This window comes from Malania oleifera, chromosome 5, assembly GCF_029873635.1.
Source record: "Malania oleifera isolate guangnan ecotype guangnan chromosome 5, ASM2987363v1, whole genome shotgun sequence".
In the NCBI taxonomy this organism is placed as follows: Eukaryota; Viridiplantae; Streptophyta; class Magnoliopsida; order Santalales; family Ximeniaceae; genus Malania; species Malania oleifera.
This window is the reverse complement of record NC_080421.1, coordinates 2,862,598-2,885,632: the sequence shown is the minus strand read 5'-3', so window position 1 is coordinate 2,885,632 and position 23,035 is coordinate 2,862,598. Positions and strand designations below refer to the sequence as shown.

General features: G+C 40.1%; 2 protein-coding genes across 2 annotated transcripts; one reads left to right on the top strand and one right to left on the bottom strand.

The window, feature by feature from the left end:
• Positions 1-8: 8 nt before the first annotated feature.
• Positions 9-6,981, bottom strand: LOC131156605 (pentatricopeptide repeat-containing protein At1g62260, mitochondrial). The gene is made up of 3 exons (XM_058110418.1): positions 4,040-6,981; positions 3,878-3,952; positions 9-640 (listed from the first exon to the last, which is right to left on the bottom strand). The coding sequence occupies exon 1, from the start codon at positions 6,754-6,756 to the stop codon at positions 4,699-4,701; it is 2,058 nt and encodes a 685-aa protein (XP_057966401.1). The 5' UTR covers positions 6,757-6,981; the 3' UTR covers positions 9-640; positions 3,878-3,952; positions 4,040-4,698.
• Positions 6,982-8,004: 1,023 nt separating this feature from the next.
• LOC131156604 (pentatricopeptide repeat-containing protein At2g17033) lies at positions 8,005-11,110 on the top strand. Its single transcript, XM_058110417.1, has 2 exons — positions 8,005-8,552; positions 9,933-11,110. Exons 1-2 carry the CDS (start codon positions 8,271-8,273, stop codon positions 10,992-10,994), a joined length of 1,344 nt encoding a protein of 447 aa, XP_057966400.1. The 5' UTR covers positions 8,005-8,270; the 3' UTR covers positions 10,995-11,110.
• The last annotated feature ends 11,925 nt before the right edge of the window (positions 11,111-23,035 follow it).

Genomic DNA, 23,035 nt, shown 5'->3' with positions numbered 1-23,035 from the left:
CACCAAAATTTCAACAGAAGTAAATGCTGGAAACTAACATTAAAACAAACTTTGCTTCCAAACCATTTAACATTTTGTCATTATGAGTACTGTTACAACCACAAAGATTCAAGAGAGCCAGCTGCTCCTCCCTCTGCCATCTGAAATGGCTACAAGCAGCAGAGTTTTAAAAATAACTTTGTGGTGTTCCCATTGATGGCCAAAGGCCAGCTCATCCATTTCATGGCCCTAGCCAAACTATAGAGGGTTATAGTGTCATACCACCACCTTTGTCAGCACCCATCTGAACATACAAAAGCTTGGGCCTTCAGTCCCTCACAAACCAAAATAAGCTCTGGCAAAATCCCCTTTTGTGTCACTGACTGTGGTCTCCAGCTGCAAGCAGAAAATATCAATATGCTGTCTTGCGAAAACAGTATTCACTTTATAGAAGCCTTGGAAATTCTTCAATATTCCTTTAAGAGCCTTCTTGTGTCCATCACTGAACAAGATGAGCATGCTCCTGTGTACTATTGCCAGTATGTCCAATGAACTTGCTATCTTCCACGCTGTGTTCATAGCTGGGGCGTCTTATAGCATGGCTGTTTATTGCATGTTGAGTTGCCCAATTAATGTTGACAAATTCTCATTGCTGGACTTCCTGAAGCAACATCCAGATTTCAATGGTCACAACTTGTTATGATCTCAAAGCCACTAGGTTATTGAGTCTTCGTTTCTATTCTGGAAATGGCAAATTCTAATTTTGCTTCCAGTGTGATGCAATCTTGTTAAATACCAGAGGAACTAGGGTAAGACAGCATAGCATATTTCAGCAGGAGAACAGATGGGAAGCCACTGTGGTCAGTTGGACAGTCAACTTTTCCATGAAGGATGAGGATTACAAGTAGGGAGAGACAACAGCGGGGAGTCTCTTCAAATACTCATGATTATCCCCAATGGCTTAATTTCCATACACCAGCTTCAGTTCTATCTCAGCTTTGTAAATGGTGGGACTCACCATGGGTTTGGAGACAAATGATGAGGCAATTGTTTGAGCAATCAGCCTCCAACTAGTTTCAGCTTAATGGAAGAAGCATATTCTGTCTTACAAATCTATGGGTGCAATCCCTAGTCATTGAGGATGGAGCTCAGTCCTGGAAAGTTAGACCCAAGGCATACTGATAATTGGGCAACCACTTGTTGTGGAGCGACTAGTTGACGTATGCATTGGGATTACACCGCGATCAGCTCTGAAAATATTGGACGCGTGCTAGAGATGGATAAGAGAGAAAAAGAAAATGAGATAGAGAAGCCTCTAAAGTTAAAGAGAAGATGAAAGATGCAATTAGAGAGGAAGAAGGTTCCAAGGGTCATCAATGAATGCCATTGATGAATATCTCAGCACAGGCACAGCCATATGTTATCAACATTCAACAACTAACTATCATATCCCCTCCAAGTAGTTGTGTAGAAGGTGCTTGGTAGCTTGCTATTAAGTCTTCAGGGTACCAAAGATTTGAGATCAAATCTCATAGCAGGGCATCTAAATGTGTTGTGTGTTTGCAGGGTGAGGGTGGGGGTGGGCTAAGGTGGTTTAGAGCATTAGGAAAGAGCTAGCTTTGATGACTGGGTGGAGGCAGGGGAGGGGTAAACTAATGTCCTATAAAATGGGTATCCGTTAAAAACATTAAAGAGCGATCATGAATACTTAAATATAGAATGTGCACTTATAAAACAAGAGCTCCCAATGCCCAACTGTAAGAACATTGACAGCGTCACATGGGTGTTAAAATTCAGTAAAATGCCTCAATTGACAATCAATATCTATTTATGTTAAAATTCAATAAAATAACGTAATTGAGAATCAATATCTCATTTATGAAATAGGGGAGGTCTGTGAGCATGGTGCAATGATGACAGACTTCAGATTTATGTTGTTACCACCAAAGAAAAGTCCATAGGCTGAGACAACCAACTGTTTAAGCAATAATGGAAAGAAAACTAATCAAATTAATTTAAACAAGAGATCTTCCGAATGAAACTGATCATATGGTTGGCTACCACCAGTCAAATGTTAAAAACATCATTCTCATTGTTATGAAGAATTATTTAGGCTTGCATCAGAGTACACCCAGACTCTAATAAAAGGGAAATGCAATTAAAGACTTAAAAAAAACTCACATGCTGAACTAATGCTTCTTCACAAATATAAAATACATGCAAGCTTCAAGGTTCAACAGATATTTGGATAGCAATGTAGTCCTCAACATGGCCATAATCTGAGTAGCATCTATCACCTGGAATTGAGCAGGGACTCTATTTAAGAGCAACTGCCTCTTAACATCAGAACATTAATCCATAGCAAAATTCTGGAAGTCGGACAAAACAAAGATGTTTACATGTTTTAAAAAGCAGATATACATGAAGCAGCTGGGCAATTACGAGGACTACCATGGGAAATCCATTATTAAGCAATTTCAAATTCCTACAGCATGGATCTTGCCACTCAATTTTTACTAGATAAAAAGATAAAAGAAGAAAATATGTATTTAAGAAAAATGCATGTTATGATTTATGAATTAATTGCAAGGTTATTAATATCCATAAATAATTCACAGGCTATTCAATCATATGGCGTGGGTAATACTGGTAATGATGAGTCTCATGCTAGCTTTCCTACATTGCTCTATGACTTTGAGTTTATGTAGTAAGATTTTTGGCTTATTTGGTGAATGTTGGGTGGGCCTGAGTTCATTGGAGGCTTTCTTGTTGGTTTCTTTCAGAGGTTTCAAGAGGCATTAGGATGCAAGAAAGCCACAGTGTGCGGTTCTTATGGTGTTTTGCTTTATTTGGCAAATGGCAAGAGAAAAATGCTTGCTTTTTTCTTGGTTGCTTTGCCTGTGCTTCTAATTTGAGACATAATTGTTTGCCTTGCTTCTTAGTGGCATTTCCTTCTGGTTGCTTTTGCAGAATTTGCATCTCAACTTTTAATTTTTCTTTTTTTTCCCCTCCCCCTCTTTTTTAAAATATTCTAGTTTTTTGTTTTTTTGTTTTTCTAATAAGGTTATGTTATCTCTTTTTCTCAATAAAGTTTCTTTTTCTAAATACACACGTGGCAATGTGCGTATATGAGGAGGATTTTCCTTTTCTTAACTTTCTGTGCATTTTTCTTTCCTTTTCTTCCTTTTTTTTGGTTTTTTTTTTGGGGGGGGGGGGGGGGGTGGTGTTGGGTTGTTATACTACATTCTACATCTTTACCAACCAAAGAACAATGCAAGACAAAAAACACAAATAGAGGGACTGGACGATACAACACAGATATAGGCATGCCGAATCCTAATTCCAAAAGCATACATGAATAGGACTCGACAATCTTAATAAGATGATATATAGTAGAATATACTTACATACCATTTATGAAAAGGAAATGCACATCCATAGAAATTATCAATGCATCCTCCTTTTATTGGAAATGTTGCCAAATTTATTATAATATTAAATAAACTATTATCACTGTCGTTGTAATGAACAAAAAAAAATAAAAGTCTTAATCACTATAGTTATTATTGTGTTAAGGTGTGTTAGAAAAAGTATTATATAAAGGTCAAAGTGTTGAAAACTAAAAATAGTCCTTGGACTATGCCCTAATCTTCAATTTAGTCCTAAAACTTCTAATTTGTTTCATTCAAGTCTCATGACTATCCAAGTCATCTTGGTTTGGTCTTGAAATGGCCGCGTGCAACACTATGCAAGGATTTTTGCTTTCTTGCAAATTCACTCATTTCCCATTTCTGCTTCTACCAGACTACCATCAATTCATATCCAAAACACTGTCAAATTTTAAAGAACGTGTAGTGTAACCTTAAAAATAAAATTTAAAATGGCTGGACAAACTTACATAGTATGGGAGACATGTTGGAGGAGTATATATCGAAAGTTGGGGCCAAGCATGTGTCTGAGACTAGCATATGTTCTACATTAGTACAACAACGGATTTATTAAAGATTTGGAATATCATGATACAGTTATTGTAACAAGTTTGCACATAATAATAGCTTACCTGGTTTAGTGTGCATCAGCCAGTTCAAGCTTCCGCAACTGCAACGACATCAATGGTAAACCAATCAAATTTCCCACTAGTGCATAAAAAATGACTCGTAAGAATATTTTGTAATCAACAGATGTGGGGGTCCATAAACTGCACTAGAGTAATTTAGTCCTCTGCCAGAAAAATCATGGCAGCATTGCTTCATGTCTCTTAAGTATATAATGTAAAAATCGCTCTATCTTTACAGTCAGCCAATGCAATAATCAATCCAATACAAAAATTAAAGGCCCATGCAGCCCACGTCAGAATAGTCATATTCTAGGCTAGAGCAATGAGTCTGCTTGTAGTTGCATACAAAAGAAGCCCATAATGAACAAACATTTATTTTGCTTCTTCAGATGACCATTTCTATCAAGATTTATTTCTCCCGAGTACATCAAGCCTGACACCGTTATGAATCAAACTCCAAAGAAATGAGACCCTCGAAAGAGGCAGGCCCAACTGAAGTATAATGTGATAGCTTCTTTATGATCTAACATTCTTTCCAATGTAACAGTACTACAGTCCGAGTACCCCCAAATCTACAAATTTATGGTTTCCAAATATAACAACAAATCATATAGATCAAATCTCAAATACCATGATTGCAACTTCCAATCCATGCACAAATATTATTCACATTGAGTGGAACCCACCCAACTAGACCCTGCCTGCTTTTGGATATTATTCTTTTCCATCATCATTCTCACTTCTGTTGCATCGTCCCATTGTCCCATATCAGCATACATATTGTATAACAACACATATGGGGCTGCACTTTCTGGTTCAAGGTTCATTAATGCTTCAGCTGCCACCTGAGCCAATTCTAAATTGTTATGCACCCTACAAGCACCCAGCAAAGCACCCCACACGGCCCTATCTGGCTCAAATGGCATGCTATTGATTAAACCCATGGCCTCTTCTAGCTGCCCATGCCGGCCTACAATGTCAACAATAGAAGCATAGTGTTCAACCCTTGGTTCAATGCCAAATTCACAAACCATGGATTTGAATTGCCTCCGGCCCTCTTCCACTAACCCTACGTGAGCACACACATTCAAAACAGATATAAATGTAATATAAGTGGGTCGTACTTTATTCCTCCTCATCACTCGAAAAAGATCAAGAGCCTCAGAAGCAAAACCATGGGATGCATATCCTCCAATCATTGCATTCCAAGAAATTACATCTTTTTGCAAGTTCATCTCATCAAAAATGGCCCGTGCCTCAATTATCTCCCCACATCTTGAATACATGGTAATGAGGGAATTGTTTATTGGCACATCAGCAATAACTGCCTTGATAACCTGCTGATGGAACTGCATACCTAGATGTAAAGCAACAAAGCCAGCACACACACTGAGAAGCGAAGACAAGGTGTGTCGATCAGGCCTCCCTCCTTCATTTTGCATTTGAGTGAACAGCCTAATTGCATCTCTGTAGTCCCCATTTTTCTCATACCCAGATATCATGGAATTCCAAGTTACTTGGTTCTTTTGGGGCATCCTTTCAAAGAAATCTTGAGCAAGTTCCAACTTGCCCAACTGAGCAAACCCAGAGATAATAGAATTAAATGATAATGTATCAGGGTTTGGCATTTTATGGAAGAGATTCAAGGCACTTTCCATGTCTGACATGTGAACATAGCCGCTAATCATAGTGTTCCACGAGAAAGTATCTTGTTCAATCATTTGGTCAAAAAGACACCTAGCAGAAATAAGATCCCCTGCTTTCACATAACACATAATCATAGAATTCCACGAAACCAAATTTCTCATAAACCTCCCAACGTTTTCTTCTCCTCGTTTATCATAAAATGGGATTTGATCAAAAAGGCATCGAGCTTCATCAACCCTTCCCCTCTGACCGTACCCAGCAATTAAAGTATTGTAAGCATGGACCAAATCTTCCCTGCCATCATCCCCTGTCCTACTTTCAACCAAAACTTCCGCAGCTTTATCTAGCTCCCCATTTTGAACGAGACCTGACACAAGTGCACTAAGAGAAGCCGAGTCCCGTTCAGGCATTCTCTCAAACCACTCAACCGCACTGGACACATCACCATTCTGTAAAAAACCAGTGATCATTGCGTTCCAAGACACAACATTCCTCTCGGGCATACTATCAAAAAGGGACAAAGCTTCGGCCATCTGCCCACTCTGCATGTACCCACTGATCATCGTGTTCCAAGAAACACAATCTCTCTCAGGCATCCGCTCAAACAAATATCTCCCCTCATCGATATACCTAATCCTGCGACAAGATACGTAACCCGATATCATCAAATTCCACGACACAACATCTCTCTCGGGCATTTCATTGAACAGATTCCGTGCCTTCGCCATCTCCCTTCGCCGCACATACCCACTAATCATAGTGTTCCAAGTAACAGTATTTCGGTGCTTCGCGGTATCGAACAACGCCCTTGCTTCCTCAAGACGGCCACTACGGATCAACTGAGAGATCTTTTTGTTCCATGTCCGATATGGGGTATAAGAATTACTGGGTTTCGCCATGGAGGCAAAAGTATGAGATGACCCAGATACACTCTTGGGAATGAGAGTTATTACGGGTGGGGAGTGAAGAAGCCGGAACCGATGTCTCCTGCATATTGAAACGGCGAGGTTGAAGCTGCCCGTCTTCGTGAAGCGAGTCGCCAAATCCGCCATGGAAGCACAGCGTAGTGACATATTGATCAAAATACTTACATTGCGAAAATTGCTTCACGGCCGTTTCGTTTTTTATATTTTCCCGCCGCATCTGCAACGGAAAATCTTGAGACCGGCGGACGAGAACACAGGGCAGGTCGCTGAGGATTAGACCGATTATCAGTTTGACGTCGTGCTGATTTTCACGTCTTGCGAGCCTGAGAGCGGAATTTGAACTCACGTTTCAATTGTGTAATGCAACGAGGGGTGAACAAAAATTTACGAGAATTTATATTAAAAACATTAAAAAAATTAAGTGATAAATTAATATTGGGAAAAAAATATTGACCTTCCTAAAATTTGATAAAAAGACAATTTAAGTTTCAAAAATTTCGTCTCTATCCTTATATTTTACAAAAAAAAATCAAAATTTTTATAGAGAAATTTTATATAATTTTGACAAACTCAAAGAAGATTTATGATATTTTTAAAATCTTGAAAAAAGTCAAGATTTTAAAACCTCAAAAGAAGATTTTTATTTTTTTGATCTTTTTTTTTTTTGGATTACGCACCAGGTATCCATATGTCCATTTTATGGTTCACGTGACTAATCCTGCACCCCTTAAAGTTGACCCCACAACTTCAAAGGGAGAGTAAATTCAGAAGTCCAGAGGCGGAAATGAGTTCAGGAGGGTTTGAATACCTTACCTCGTGAGAGGCACTCCTACAACCCGCACTACCACCTGAACCACACCTTGGGAGTTATCTTTTGATCTTTTTACCAAACCTCCAGGGGGTAAAGTATCTTTTGTCATCAATTTTTTTATTATTTTTAATTTCATTTTATTTTTATGCATAGATGTGTGGTTTCATTTTTTTATTAATTCCTTAGTATTATTAGATCGCCTACCTCATTCGATGATCAATTTGCAAATTCGTTGGTTGATCCATCCGCTCATCCCTCCTCACAAGGGGATGATGCTCAGTAACACCTGAGTAGTATGTCATTTATTGATGAGTTATAGCGTAGGCATGAATCGCTCCTATTATTATCCGTTGGCATGGATCACTTTAGCCATTATAAGGTGAACGTCAATTGTTCCGACGTGACGATTGACTTGGGCGGTAACTCTCTTTATTAATGCTACGCTCTAACCTTCTCTAGGTGGGTGATATATTTTGGGTATATCGGAATGAAAAATAACTATCTTTTTATGTGATTGTTGTAAATTTACTTAATCAGTAAAAAAATAAAAACATTATATTTATATTCAAACTTATAAATATAATATGAAATTCATGTTTCTAAATTCAACGTACTCTTATTAATGGGTTGCAAGAGGAAGGAAGAATTCTATTTAAAAAAACCGAGCGTCATCTACCTCCAGATTCAATTAGAAGTTCGAAGACCCTAAAATGGCAGAGCCCACTGCTCGGTAAGCAGGATGCAGGGTCTAGGGGTTGAGGTGGGCTAGAGATAAAGGATCTATCTCCTCAACATAGGGGGAGGTAATTTCGTTCTTGAATTTCTCTCGCAACAATTATTGCTCAGCGAAATGGCAGCAGTAGTGGTAGTGACTCAACTATTGTGCCGGCCACCGTCGTGGAACGCCGGGCGCCCACCGGCGGCAGTCCGATTAACCACCAAATGCTCATTAAGCAAACAAGGCCAGCGCTTCCTCTCCTCCCTAGCCATCGCCGCCGACGATGACGCCGCCGCCAATCGCTTAATCTGTAAATTCGTAGCTTCTTCTCCCAAATCAGTAGCTCTCAACGCCCTCTCCCATCTGCTCTCCCCCGCCACCGCGCACCCCCACCTCTCCTCCCTCGCCCTCCCTGTAAGTCTCTCTCCTTAAGATATATTACTCCCGTGTTTGGGTATGTAGATTTCAATCTTCAATAAAATTGGCATATATTTATTTTTTTAAAAAAAAAACGTTATATTTCCTTCAAATTCATATAAATTTTAATTTAAGTTTTTAAAAATTAAAATTAAACACTTCACAAAAATTAGGCTGAGTTTGGGCACTGTGTACTATATATATATATATATAAAGTTTGAAGATATAAATCTCTGGTTTAAATTATTTATTAAAAATTATTATTTTTGGAATGATAATAAAAATTCCAACAAAAAATTAATAGAAAAAAAAACTTTAATGCAAATGTCAAGAATGCCATATTTTGATTAAACTGCCATATTTTGATTGTTTAAGATATTGAGTTAATACTTTTATATAAATGATCTAAAAAATAAAAATTAACATAAATTATCTAATCTAAACTTATTTGATTTAACCTTTATTATAAAACCTTCATTTTTAAAACGCAAAACATACTTATAATTAATCTCTTAACTTGTCTTATATTTTGCTTTCGTGCACCAAATATAAATACTTAATTAAGTTAAATTAATTTTATTAGTTTTATTTGTTGTCTCTTATTGATAACTTAGGTATCATTCAGGCAACCTATCTTACGAATAATAATAATAATAATAATAATAATAATAATAATAATAATAATAATGCTGAGCCGTGAATTTAGTGTTACACCGGGAGGGTCCAAAGGGCTCGTCATCAATAATAATAATAATAATAATAATGAAAAGGCAAATAGCCCTATCATTGTAAAGTCTCAACTCATACTAAACTTCCTTTATTGTATTAGTCAATTATATTTAAGCTTTAAAATTTATGAGATAGAATAATCATCATAATCAATTCAATTTTATGATACTTTTTAGTCACACCAATGCTTAAACCAAAGGCACTCTAAAGGATTTTTTTTTTTGGAAATCAAATTTTGATATCTAAAAATTCTAAAATTTTATAAGACTTGCTGACATCCAAAACTTATAATAAAAAATTTAGAATGTTTGGATAAAATAAATTTGTGTTAGAAAGAATAAAATTTTAAAATTAACGTTCCATTGCATTTCTCTTATATAAGTTGTATCTTATTAGTACAAATAAAATTTATTTTAATTTGATTTTGATTTTTAAAATTTTTAAATATTAATGATGTATAAAATTAAATTTTTGTTTATTAATTTAGTATTTTTTTATTTTTCCTTAATAACTAAAAAATAAATTCTTTTGTATTTTTTTTTTTACTTTTTTTAATATTTTATAAGTTTCAAATGGGATCTTAATAAAATGATATTTCTAGTACAAAATGCCAAATACATAATCCAAACGGAGCCTTATTGTTTGCAGCTATACTGTAGAATAACCGAGGCTTCATGGTTCAGCTACAATCCGAAGCTAGTTGCAGACGTCGTGGCTTTGTTGTACCAACACCACCGATTGAACGAAGCCGAAACCCTAGTTTACGAAGCAGTTTCGAAACTAGGAGATCGGGAACGAGATCTAGCTCTCTTCTACTGCACTCTGATCGATTCTCACTCCAAGCAGGGCTCGAAACGAGGGTTTTTCGATTCTTACGAGCGGTTGAAGCAACTGGCGTCTAGTTCTTCTTCCGTCTATGTAAAGCAACGAGCTTTTGAATCGATTGTCAAATGCCTCTGCGTTTTGGATCTGCCTCGCGAGGCGGAGAGTGTGATGAAGGAGATGAGAAGCTCGGGGCTCAAAACGTCAGTGTTCGAGTTCAGGTCTGTCGTGCACGCTTACGGGAAATTAGGGTTCTTCGAGGACATGAACAGAATCATATCCCAAATGGAAAACGAAGGGTTTGCAATGGACACAATCTGCTCAAACATGATTCTCTCATCATACGGAGTCCATAACAGGCAGTCTGAAATGGTTAAGCAGCTTCGAAGAATGAAGGATTCAGGCATTCCCTTCTCGATCAGGACCTACAATTCGGCCTTGAATTCCTGCCAAGCAATGTCATTAAAGCTTCAATATCCCAAGAACCTTCCTCTTTCGATCGAACAATTGGTGGAGACTTTGAACGGCGGCGAGGCTATGCTAGTTCGGGAGCTGGTGGATTCGTCGGTTTTGGCGGATGCAATGGAATGGAATTCGTCGGAGGCGAAGTTGGATTTGCACGGAATGCATTTGGGGTGTGCTTATTTGGTGATTCTGCAGTGGGTAGAGGAGGCGCGGAGGAGGTTCAGATCCGGGAAATGGATGGTTCCCGCGGAGGTGACGGTGGTTTGCGGGTCGGGAAAGCACAGCGTTGTGAGAGGGGAGTCGCCGGTGAAAGGGTTGGTGAGGGAAATGATGGTGCGGATGAAGAGTCCGATGAGAATTGACAGGAAGAACATAGGGTGTTTCGTTGCCAGAGGCGAGGTTGTGAAACAGTGGTTATGTTGATTTTGAAACACTGTTCATGGGACAGCTCCCTAATTATATTAATTAATTGGGTTTTAAAAATTTATAAATAAAAATAATTGCTACTAAGAGAAAAGAGCACTGAACATTTTTCCAAAGGTTCTCTTTCCAGAGGAGGAAATCAAAGAGCACAGGTAAGAAATGATAATGCAAGTTTGAACCATATGAAGAGCTTATTAAAACATGATAAAACAGATAAAATTCAAAACAGATAAAATTCATTCATTCCTACCTAATTTAACTTGCTTAAACTAGCTTATAACCCATCTATATGTTCAATGAATTAAATATGATTAAAGTTTTTTTTTTTCTGTTTTTCATCCATAAATGAGTCAATTACCGAATTTCAAGTTTTATCCCATAAATATCTATTAGTCTGTCAATAACTAATATTCAAATTCATAGATAATTTTATCAATATAAATCCAATTGGTTAAAGTCCAACCTAACGCTCCCATCCCAACTCTCGCACTAGCACTACAATATATGCCTCTAGGTCAATCCCAAGTCCTCTTTTAAACTCAAGTTTAAATACCCAATTCTCATGATGAAAACAAATTCCTTAAATTAATGATCTTAAGAAGTAAATATATATAATTTAAGGTTGGTTTGTAAGAACCCAAACCGTGATATATGGGTTTGAAGAAATAAGAGGGGCAAATTAGGAATTTAGCAGGATTCATCGACGAAACCAGAGTTCGTCGACGAAGTCCATGTAAGTCTCATCGACGAAGTTCAGAGACTCGTCGACGAGGAGAAGCCGAGAGGTTTCGGAAAATCGAAGATCCCGGACTAGTTGATGAGGTCTTGGTCTCGTCAACGAGAAGACCATAGAGCCTCGTCGACGAGGATGCAATTTGTCGACAAGAAGTGAGCAGGTCAAATGGCTATAAATAGAAGTTTCATTACTTCCAAGTTAAGAAAACTTAAAAATCTTCTCTCTCTCTCTCTCTCTCTCTCTCTCTCTCTCTCTCTCTCTCTCTCTTTAGAACTCTCCCTACTCTCTATCTCTCTAGATTTCTTCGTCGTTCGTCGCGAGAATCGTAAATCTGAAGTTACCACGAGGATTGTGGAAGGATTCTCTACAAGTTTTACGGATCGGCATCCCGTTTAAGAGATTTTCAGGTTTTGGCGTAAAATCGAGGTAAAACTCGATTTTCAATTCTGATCCGGTAGTTTTGTAAGAAACAATCTTGTGAGTATATTTTGTACTGTTAATTGTAGGTTTTGGAACTCGGTTCACTGTTTAGAGGCCTTAGAGTTCGGGATTTGCTATACAGGGAAAAGGTAAGGGGAATTGTGTTTATATCGGTTATTTTTTAAATCGGACTCGGTAGAACTATAGTTCACGGTCCTATGTGTGTTTTGGCTACTCATTTGGGGGGATCTAACAGGAAAAATTATGGATTTTTCATGATTACAGTTTTGGAAAAAAGGGGGCGACAGGCTGCATTCCTAGTTTTTAGGCCTGGCAAAACGGGTCCAGACCCGACGGGTCACCTGCGACCCGCCCAATTAAAACGGGTCCAGATTCATGAAAGCCAACCCGTTTATAAACGGGTCAACCCATGACCCGCCCATTCATAAACGGGTCAACCCGGGTTCGGGTCGAGCCACCCGGCGAGTGACCCGTTCACTTGCTTCCTATTCAATAAAAATATAAAACCCTAGAGAAATGAAGAAACCCTAAATCCTATTCGCGACTGCCTCCTCCAATCCTCCTGTTCGGCAACGGCAGCCTCTTCCAATCCTCCTGTTCGCCTGCTCCGCTGGGTCTTCCATGGCGGCCCCCGAGCTCATACTGTTCTCAATCTTCCTTGCCCTAGTCCTGCTCCTTCCTCTTCTTCTCCTCCTCCTCCTTCAAGCTTCAACCGAGAGATGAGAGACGAGAGTTTCGACCAGAGAACCCGCCACCGCTCGACGAACGACTTGACAGAAAGGGAGGCAAGGAGGAGGAGAGAGATAAGGTGGTTGATGAGCTCAAGTGCTTTCGGCAGTGATGATGGCGGTGCATCGGCGACAGGGGGATGTATTTGTGCTCGGCTTCTGATTAGCTCACTCCCCCCCGAGCTAAAATCGGGAATCAATTCAGCCATTGAACGCCTGAAGAAGAAGAAGAGCAACAACAAGAACGAGAGAGAGAGCTTGGAAGATGGTGCTAGGTGTCATTGGCGTGAACGAAAAGACTTGGTTGACTGGAGGGAAGGAAAAGGGGCCGAGAGTCTGAGACTGAGACTGACACACCAGACTGGAGAGAGGCGTGGAAGAAAGAGGATCATGACTTTATTTTGCTTTTAAAATTTAAAATAATTATATGGTTTTTTTAAACGGATAACCCGTAACCCGTCTGTTTAATAAACGGGCGGGTGAGGGTTTATAGGTTTGTGACCCGTTTAATCCCAACCCGTTTATGACCCGACCCGGTTATGACCCGGCCTATTGGCGACCCGCCCGAACCCGTTTTGCCAGGCCTACTAGTTTTGTTGAAAACCTAGTGTATATGTTGATTTATACTGTGTTATGGAGATGGTCGTGCCTTGACTTGTTTAAACTGTATTTGTTTGAAAAACCATGATTTTAGATTACCAAATGGGTGTGGTTTGTTTGGTTATATGAGCATGCATGTGTGTGTGTGATTGGTTGAAATGCTAGTAGGAACACGGTTCCAAATTGTTCCAAGTACTGAGAGTGTCTAACTCTATATTCGAGAGCGTATGAAATCGCTGGTCATAGATTGACAGAGTGTTCGGGTCTATATCCAAAGGCGTGAGCCTATTCCGACAGATCAAGCCGAAGGGTGTGGATCCACCAGTTTAGCGGCATACGATGCCATGGAGTTGGGGACTAACCATGTACCGGTGGCGTCGTGTTCACGGGTTGGCTACGGGCCAATGCCGTATGTCATGGGCTGGCTTCGAGCTAATGGGTGTGATGATACCGGGATTGTTGATCATGTGTATGTGTGCATGTATGCACTGTGTAAAATTAGTACTGGAACTGCATTTAACTGCGTGTATGTTGTATCATGATAACACTCAAATGTCACACACTGATATAACTTGTGTTCTTCCTTACTGAGAGGTGTCTCACCCTACTATACGTACATTTTTACAGGTCCTTCGAGTAACCAGAACTAGCGTCCTGGTGTAGGAAGCGTAGTGACCGATGTACTGCGGGTAGCGCTTGGGTAAGTGCTAGGACATGTATTTTGTGGGTTGCCGTTTTGAGATATGTTGGGCACCCGTTTGTACGTTATTGATGGAACCTTGATTCTATCCTTGTGTAGACTCTGGTATGGTACTATATGTATATAAAATGACCGTATTTTCGCTGCATATATTATGTATGTTTGGATGTGTATAGGGTGCCTGGGAATCCCATGGGGTCGGACCCTCATCTGTTGCTCTATATCTTTGATGTTTTGTATGATACAGGGACTGGTTGGTTTACATTTTTATCCTTGGGTCCCATTTCCAGGTTCGGGGCGTGACAACTTGGTATCAGAACTAACCAGATTGTTAGGTCTTGTAGACTTGGTTAGGCTTAACTATGAGTACATACCAGAGTATAGAATGTTAGATATGGGTAGAGTTGGTTGAGGGTTGTTCGGTTGCTAGACCAGGATTTATCGACGGTATTCCATGTTTTTCCTAGGATGACGATTTCATTAAAAACAAGGCAAATCATTGATGACTTTCGTGTCGGTGCGATAGGACAGACCTGGACCTGGCAGGGAGTAGTTAACACGATTAGTACATCATTGTGTTAACTGTATGAGTTGTAGGAATATTGATAGATTCCTATTGTGCCGCAAAATGGAACCCAAGGATAATGACCTGAGAAGTGGTTCCGAGGAGACTGCGAGTGATAAGTCCCCTTCTGTGCCTCGAGATTTGACGAGGCAGGTGTTATGGGAGATCAGGTGGAGTGTGAGGAGACGCGAGCGCTCTCCTACTGCTGCGAGGTGCACCATTGAGAGGTTCACACGCATGCACCCTCCAACGTTCTTTGGAGGACTTGACCCAACGATAGCAGAGGATTAGGTGGAGAAGACTGAGAGGATCTTGGATCTTAGAGGTCCTGCACTGCACAGATAGGCAGCGAGTCCTCTATGCTACCTTTCAGCTATCTAAGGAGGCGGGTCAATGGTGGACTGCGATGAGACTGTTGGAGAAGCAGAGGGCTGGTCCTGAGGAGATGACGTAGAGCCGTTTCAATGAGGTGTTCTTTGATAGATACTTCCCGGCTTCTGTACGTGATGCGAAGGCGGATGAGTTTTCTGCTTTGACTCAGGGGAGTATGACGGTGCAGGAGTAAGCGGCTCGGTATATAGAGTTGTCCCGCTTTGTGCCATGTTTGATCTCGAGCGAATATGAGAAGACTCGGAGTTTTAAGAATGGCCTGAGGAAGGATATTTGCAGATTGGTGGGTATGCTTCAGATCTGCGAGTTCTCGGTGTTGGTGAATAAGGCCACGGTGATTGAGACCGATATCCAAGAGGACGAGGTGGATCAAGAATCGAGGAAGAGGACAGTACCTAAGGCTTCTGTTTTTTTTTATTCAGGTGCAACCCATTCTTTTATATCTGTGAATTTTGTTGGACGGTATGGGGTTGAGACCCAAGTCATGAACGAGGTGTTATTAGTGGTTACGCCATCTAGGAGTGTATCTTTCTGTGGGAATATGTTGGTAGATTGCCTAGTAGTAATCCAGGGGAAGCTGCTACCGGCGAATCTTGTTGTATACGACATGTCAGGATTCGATATCATTCTATGGATGGATTGGTTGTTCTCCACTTATGCTGTGATCGACTGTCGTAGGAAGGTAGTAGTTTTCAGACCTCTTGGGGAGCAGGAGTATGAATTCGAGGGAACATGTGTGCGTCTAGCGCCACAGATTCTATTAGCATTGCAGGCAAGGAGGCTACTCTTGGACAGATGTCAAGGATACCTAACTTGTGTGGAGGAACCGCCGTGGGATGAGTTGAGGCTCGAGGATATTTGGGTAGTCAGCGAGTTCTCAGATGTGTTTCTAGATGATTTACCTGGTTTACCTCCGGATCATGAGGTGGAGTTCGCTATAAAGTTGCTGCCTGACAAGGCACCGATCTCTAAAGCTCCGTACCGTATGACTCCAGCAAAATTTCGAGAGTTGAAGGAGCAGTTACAGGAATTACTGGACAGGGGATTCATTCGACCTAGTGTTTTGTCCTGGGGAGCTCTAGTTTTGTTTGTGAAGAAAATGACGGGCCGATGCGTTTGTGCATTGATTACAGTGAGATGAACAAGGTAACTGTGAAGAATTACTATCCTTTACCTCGTATCGATGATTTCTTTGACTAGTTGCAAGGGACGCAAGTCTTTTCAAAAATTGACTTGCGGTCAGGATATCATAAGGTGAGGGTTAGAGTTGAGGATGTAGCGATGATGGCTTTTCGAACCAGATATGGCCACTATGAGTTTTTGGTCATGCCTTTTGGGTTAACGAATGCTCCGACGGTATTTATGGATTTGATGAATAGGATTTTCCATGAGTACCTGGACCGATTTGTGGTGGTATTCATTGACGATATTTTGGTATACTCGAGGAGTTCAGAAGAGCATGAGAATCATCTGAGGTTAGTATTACAAATTCTACGGAAGAAGAAGTTGTATGCTAAACTGAAGAAGTGTGAATTTTGGTTGAGTCAGATTGCATTCTTAGGCCATGTCGTTACTGATGATGGTATATCAGTTAATCCTAACAAGATTGAAGTTGTGGTTGACTGGATGAGACCGAAAATTGTGCAGGAGGTTTGAAGTTTTCTAGGACTGACAGGTTATTATCGTCGATTCATGGAAGGTTTTTCTAACTATTTGGGCCTCTGACTCGTTTGACTAGGAAAGGGATGCAGTTTGAGTAGACCAGTGATTGTGAGCAGTGCTTTTAGGAGTTGAAGCACCGGTTGGTTACTACTGCTCTAGTGTTGACCATTCCCTCGGGGGATAGTGGGTTTGTGATTTATAGTGACGCGTCTCTAAAGGGTCTGGGATGTGTGCTTATGCAGCAGGGTAAGGTAGTAACTTATGTTTCTCGGCAATTGAAAGAGTATGAGAAGAATTATCCTACGCATGATCTAGAGTTGGCTGTTGTTATATATGCACTGAAGATCTGGCGACACTACTTGTATGGTGTGCAATGTGAGATCTTCACTAACCACAAAAGCCTCAGGTATTTCTTCACGCAAAAGGAGTTGAACATGAGGCAGAGACAGTGGCTTGAGTTAATTAAAGACTACGATTGCACCATCAGCTATCACTCGGGAAAAGCTAATGTGGTAACCGATGCGTTGAGTCAGAAGTCAGGACCTACGGCTGTATCTACGATTGTAACTCAGTGTCACATCAGACAGGATTTGGAGAGCTCCGATATAAAGTTGGTGTTTGGTGATCATCAAGCATTCTTTGCTAGTTTGGTGGTCTAGTCGACTTTGTTTGAACGTATAAAAGTCGCGCAAGCTAGTGATGCAAAATTAGCTGAGATTATGGAAAAGGTACAGCGGAGACTGGCTACAAAGTTTAACATCTCTAAGGGAGGTGTGCTGAGGTTTGGGACTCGGTTATGTGTTCCGAACGACGACGAGATCAGACGGACGATTCTAGAGGAAGCGCATCGTTCTTTGTATACAGTACATCCTGGTAGTACAAAGATGTATCGTGACTTGTACGAGACCTTTTGATGGTCTGGTATAAAGAGACAGATTGCTCAGTTCATGGGGCAATGTTTGACGTGTCAACAGGTGAAAGTTGAACATCAGAAACCGACAGGACCGTTGCAGCCTTTGCCTATTCCGGTGTGAAAATGGGAACATATTTTTATGGATTTTGTGACCAAATTGCCACCAACACTTCACGGGCAAAATGCTATTTGGGTGATCGTAGATAGATTGACGAAATCTGCTCATTTCATATCGATGAAGATTGGTTATCCTTTGAATATGTTAGCTGATATGTACGTGCATAAGATTGTGAGAATGCACGGAGTACCGGTATCCATTGTGTCAGATCGAGATCCGAGGTTTACTTCTCAATTTTGGACGAGGTTGCAGGAGGCACTAGGGACGAAGCTTACTTTCAGTACAGCGTTCCACCCTTAGACTAATAGACAGTTGGAGAGGACAATACAGATCTTGGAAGATATGTTGCGGGCTTGTGTTTTAGACTTCGGTGGTAGTTGGATCTAGTTTATGCCACTTATAGAGTTCGCTTATAACAACAGCTTCCAGGCTAGTATCGGGATGGCACCGTTTCAGGCTTTGTATGGTCGGAGGTGTCGATCTCCTTTATGTTGGGATGAGGTTAGTGAACGTCAGGTGTTAGGGCCTGAACTTGTGCAGCAGGTATCTGAGAAGTTTGGTTTGATCTGAGAGAGGATTAGATCAACTCAGAGTCGGCAGAAAAGTTACGCAGATGTTCGCCGCCGTGATTTAGAGTTCGAGGTGGGGAGTAAGGTATTTCTGCGTATCGCTCCGATGAAAGAGGTGATGAGATTTGGAAAGAAGAGCAAGCTGAGCCCGAGGTATATCAGACCATTCGAGATTCTTGAGCTAGTGGGTCCGGTAGCCTACAGGATTGCATTACCTCCAGCACTCTCGAGGATCCACGATGTGTTTCACGTATCCATGTTGAGGAGGTACGTGTTGAATCCTTCACATGTTATCAGCTACAATGAGTTGGAAATTAGAGATACTTTAGCATATGAGAAGATACCTGTTCAGGTTCTGGACCGTAAAGTTCAGAAGCTTCGTACTAAAGAGATACCATTAGTGAAGGTATTGTGACGGAACCACGAAATTGAGGAAGCTTCTTGGGAACTAGAAATGAAAATACGCCGGAAGTATCCACGGTTGTTTTGAGTACTTGTATGTTATCTTACTTTGGGTTGGGATAGGTAGTTAGTTGTCGGGAGTGTTATATTATGAACTCATGAGATGAGTGTATATGTAACCACGGTATTCATCCACCATAAATGAGAGTATGTATGTGTATGTGTATGTGTATGATGGGGCTGTGCTGCAGTAGTCGTCAGTTTCTTGTCAGTATTACGTGTGTGTATTCAGTTGTATAAATGAGTTGTGAATGATAGATTGCAAATTTCGAAGACGAAATTTTTGTAAGGATGAGAGATTGTAAGAACTCAAACCGTGATATATGAGTTTGACTAAATAAAATAGGGGCAAATTGGGAATTTATCAGGATTCATCGATGAAGCCAGAGTTCGTCAACGAAGTCCATGTAAGTCTCGTCGACGAAGTTTAGAGGCTCGTCGACGAGAAGCCGAGGGGTTTCAGAAAATCGAAGATCCCAAACTTGTTGACGAGGTCTTAGTCTCGTCGACGAGAAGACTATAGAGCCTCATCAATGAGGATGCAATTCGTCGACGAGAAGTGGGTGGATCAAAGGGTTATAAATAGAAGTTTCATTACTTCCAAGTTAAGAAAACTTAAAAATCTTCTCTCTCTCTCTCTCTCTCTAGATTTCTTTGTCGTTCGTCACGAGAATAGTAAATCTGAAGTTACCACGAGAATTGTGGAAGGATTCTCTACAAGTTCTACAGATCGAAATCTCGTTTCAGAGATTTTCGGGTTTTTGCGTAAAATTGAGGTAAGGCGCGATTTTCAATTCTGATCCGATAGTTTTGTAGGAAACAATCTTGTGAGTATATTCTGTACTGTTGATTGTAGGCTTTGAAACTCGATTTGCTGTTTAGGGGCCTTAGAGTTCGAGATTTGCTATACAAGGAAAAGGTAAGGAAAATTGTGTTTATATCGATTATTTTTTAAATCGGACTCATTAGAACTGTGGTTCATGATTTAGTGTGTGTTTTGGCTACTCATTTGAGGGGATTTAACAGGAAAAACTATGAGTTTTTCATGATTACAGTTTTGGAAAAAATGGGAGGACGGGCTGCATCCCTGGTTTTGTTGAAAACCTAGTGTATATGTTAATTTATACTGTGTTATAGGGATGGTCGTACCTTTACTTGTTTAAACTGTATTTGTTTGGAAAACCATGATTTTAGATTACCAAATGGGTATGGTTTGTTTGGTTATTTGAGCATGCATGTGCGTGTGCGATTGGTTGAAATGCTAGTAGGAACGCGGTTCCGAATTGTTCCAGGTACTGAGAGTGTCCGGCTCTATATCCGAGGGCATATGAAATCGCTGGCCATAGATTGGCAGAGTGTCCGGCTCTATGGGCGTGAGCCTATTCTAATAGATCAGGCCAAAGGGTGTGGATCCACCAGTTTAGCGCCGGTACGATGCCATGGGAGTCGAGGACTAATCATGTGCCGATGGCGCAGTGTTCGCGGGTTGGCTACGGGCCAACGCCATATGTCATGGGCCGACTTTGGGTCGATGGGTGTGACGACACCGGGATTGATGATCATGTGTTTGTGTGCGTGTATGCACTGTGTAAAATTAGTACTGGAACTGCATTTAACTGTGTGTATGTTGTATCATGACAACACTCAAATGTCACACACCGATATAACATGTATTCTTCCTTACTGAGAGGTGTCTCACCCCTACTGGATGTACATTTTTACAGGTTCTTCGAATAACCGGAATTAGCGTTCTGGTGTAGGGAACATAGTGGTCAATGTACTACGGGTAGCGCTTGGGTAAGTGCTAGGATATGTATTTTGGGGGTTGCCGTTTTGAGATATGTTGGGCACCCATTTGTAAATTATTGATGGAACCTTGATTATGTCCTTGTGTAAACTCTGGTATGGTAATGTATGTATATAGAATGACTATATTTTCGCTGCGTATATTCTGTATGTTTGGATGTGCATAGTATCTGGGAACCCCACGGGGTCAAACTCTCATCTACTACTCTGTATCTTGGATGTTTTGTATGATACAAGGATTGGTTGGTTTACATTTTCACTCCTAGATCCCATTTCCTAGTTCAGGGCATGACATGGCTAGTAAGTGTTTAATAATTTATCAAATTATAATTTTAAAAATAACTTTAGTTATTATGTTACAAAATAAATTATTCATCGAATGATAAATAAATAAATAAAAATATATATATATATATATATATATATATATATATATATATATATATACTTGAAATGGGAATGACGAATTATACGCCATCCGCATATTATACGACCCAATTCGTTTTACTAGATCTAATGATTTGTTTTAGGGATTGGTGTCACGCCCCAAACCCGGAAATGGGCCCAAGGGTGTGATTTAGTGGCCTATCATGTCCCTATATCATACAACCATTCATGATACTACACAAAATAAGGGTCCGATCCGATAGGGTTCACGTATACCCTATACACAATCACATACACAAAATACGCAGCAGAATAATTTAACCTATTACATTCATTCCTTACCATACCAGAGTCTAAAACAATACTAGAATGAACCACAACATAAAACATAACCCTGGGTGTCTACACAACCCAAAATGACTCATCGGCCATAGTTCAGTACTTTCACAAGTACTTATACAGCTCTAACCAACAACCATGCTCTCAACATGCTAGAACGCTAGTTTCGGCTACTTGAAGGACCTGAAACACATTTGTATGATAGGGGTTAGACACTTCTCAGTAAGGGAGAATCAGGTTATATCAATGTGTGGGCACATGAGTGTTATTTCAACAGTAAAACATAACATTTCACAATTCCAGTATTTTCACAATACAATTCCAATATAGTTCAAAAATCACATCGATCTATCAGTGTCATCACACTCTTCGACCTAAGCTGGCTGCATTACACGGCACCCCCGATAATCTAGCATAGCATAAGCCAACACAGCGTTTAACCAGCACAAACATGGTGTCTCACACCCTTCGATGATAAACCAGAATCATAGGTGGTATTTCACACCCTTGGCCTCAAGCCGGATATCTGAGCCTACGGTAGTTAACCGACTCGACCGCCTACGGTATTATTTCGACTCGGTTCAATATCTCAACCTGCGGCGTTTTAATCCAGCCCACTTTGATATATCCTCTACGATATTATTCTAACTCGACATTTTCATAAAACCTGGAACAATTTGGAACTCTTGTTCTTATATCTCATTTCAAAGATTCACAACTCAAATCATTTAAATACACAAGTTCATGTCACACTTATTTGGGTAAATAAATAATTACATCATAATTACTTCAAGAATACAGTTTAACATAAATAAAGGTACGATCATCCCTATAATACAATTTATTCAAAATATGATTTTCCAACCAAAACTAAGATGATACCCAAAACCCTAATTTTCCCAAAAATCGTAAACCCAAAAATCCTGTAATTTCACCCGATAGATTTTCCTAAATAAGTAACCAAAACATCTGTATAATCGTAAACCACAGTTTTACCGATTCTGATTTCACAAATAACTAATATAAACAGAATCCCCTTACCTTTCCTCAAAAACTGAAACACGAACTAAATGGCTCCAAAACAGCAAACCGAGTTCCCAAACCCTAAAAACCAAAGAACAATACTTCAATACAATCCTACCTACTACAAATCTACCGAACCGAAAACAGATTTAGACCCTCACCTCGATTTAGGGATAAAACTCAAAAATCCTCAGAACAAATATCTGATCTGCTATAAACGTAGAGATTCTCCTCCTAATCCACGTAGCAACGTCGGATCGTTGATTCGGGTAACAAACGGCCCGAGATCTTAGAAAAGAGTCTCCTTCGAGTTCTAAAGAGAGGGGGGGGGGAGAATTTGAGTTTCTTAGCAATGAAGCAACCAAAATATCCTATTTATAGACTCTTGACCCAATCTAATTCATCGATGAACCATCTAAGCATTTCGTTGACAAACTGTTACTTTCGGCAACAAACCCTATTCTAATATTTTACAACTCGCTCGGTACCTCTTCGTCGACGAGGCTCTGAATTTCGACGACAAACAGCATGAGGGCCTTCGTCAACGAAACCTGTTAATTTTACCTTTTTATCATTTACTTATTTATTTAATCTAAACTTCT

Bases quoted from the DNA above. Each gene is read 5' to 3' on its own strand.
- LOC131156605 (XM_058110418.1), bottom strand. From the start codon at position 6,756: ATGTCACTACGCTGTGCTTCCATGGCGGATTTGGCGACTCGCTTCACG.
- LOC131156604 (XM_058110417.1), top strand. From the start codon at position 8,271: ATGGCAGCAGTAGTGGTAGTGACTCAACTATTGTGCCGGCCACCGTCG. The intron at 8,553-9,932 runs GTAAGTCTCTCT...TATTGTTTGCAG, and splicing joins TCTCCTCCCTCGCCCTCCCT to CTATACTGTAGAATAACCGA.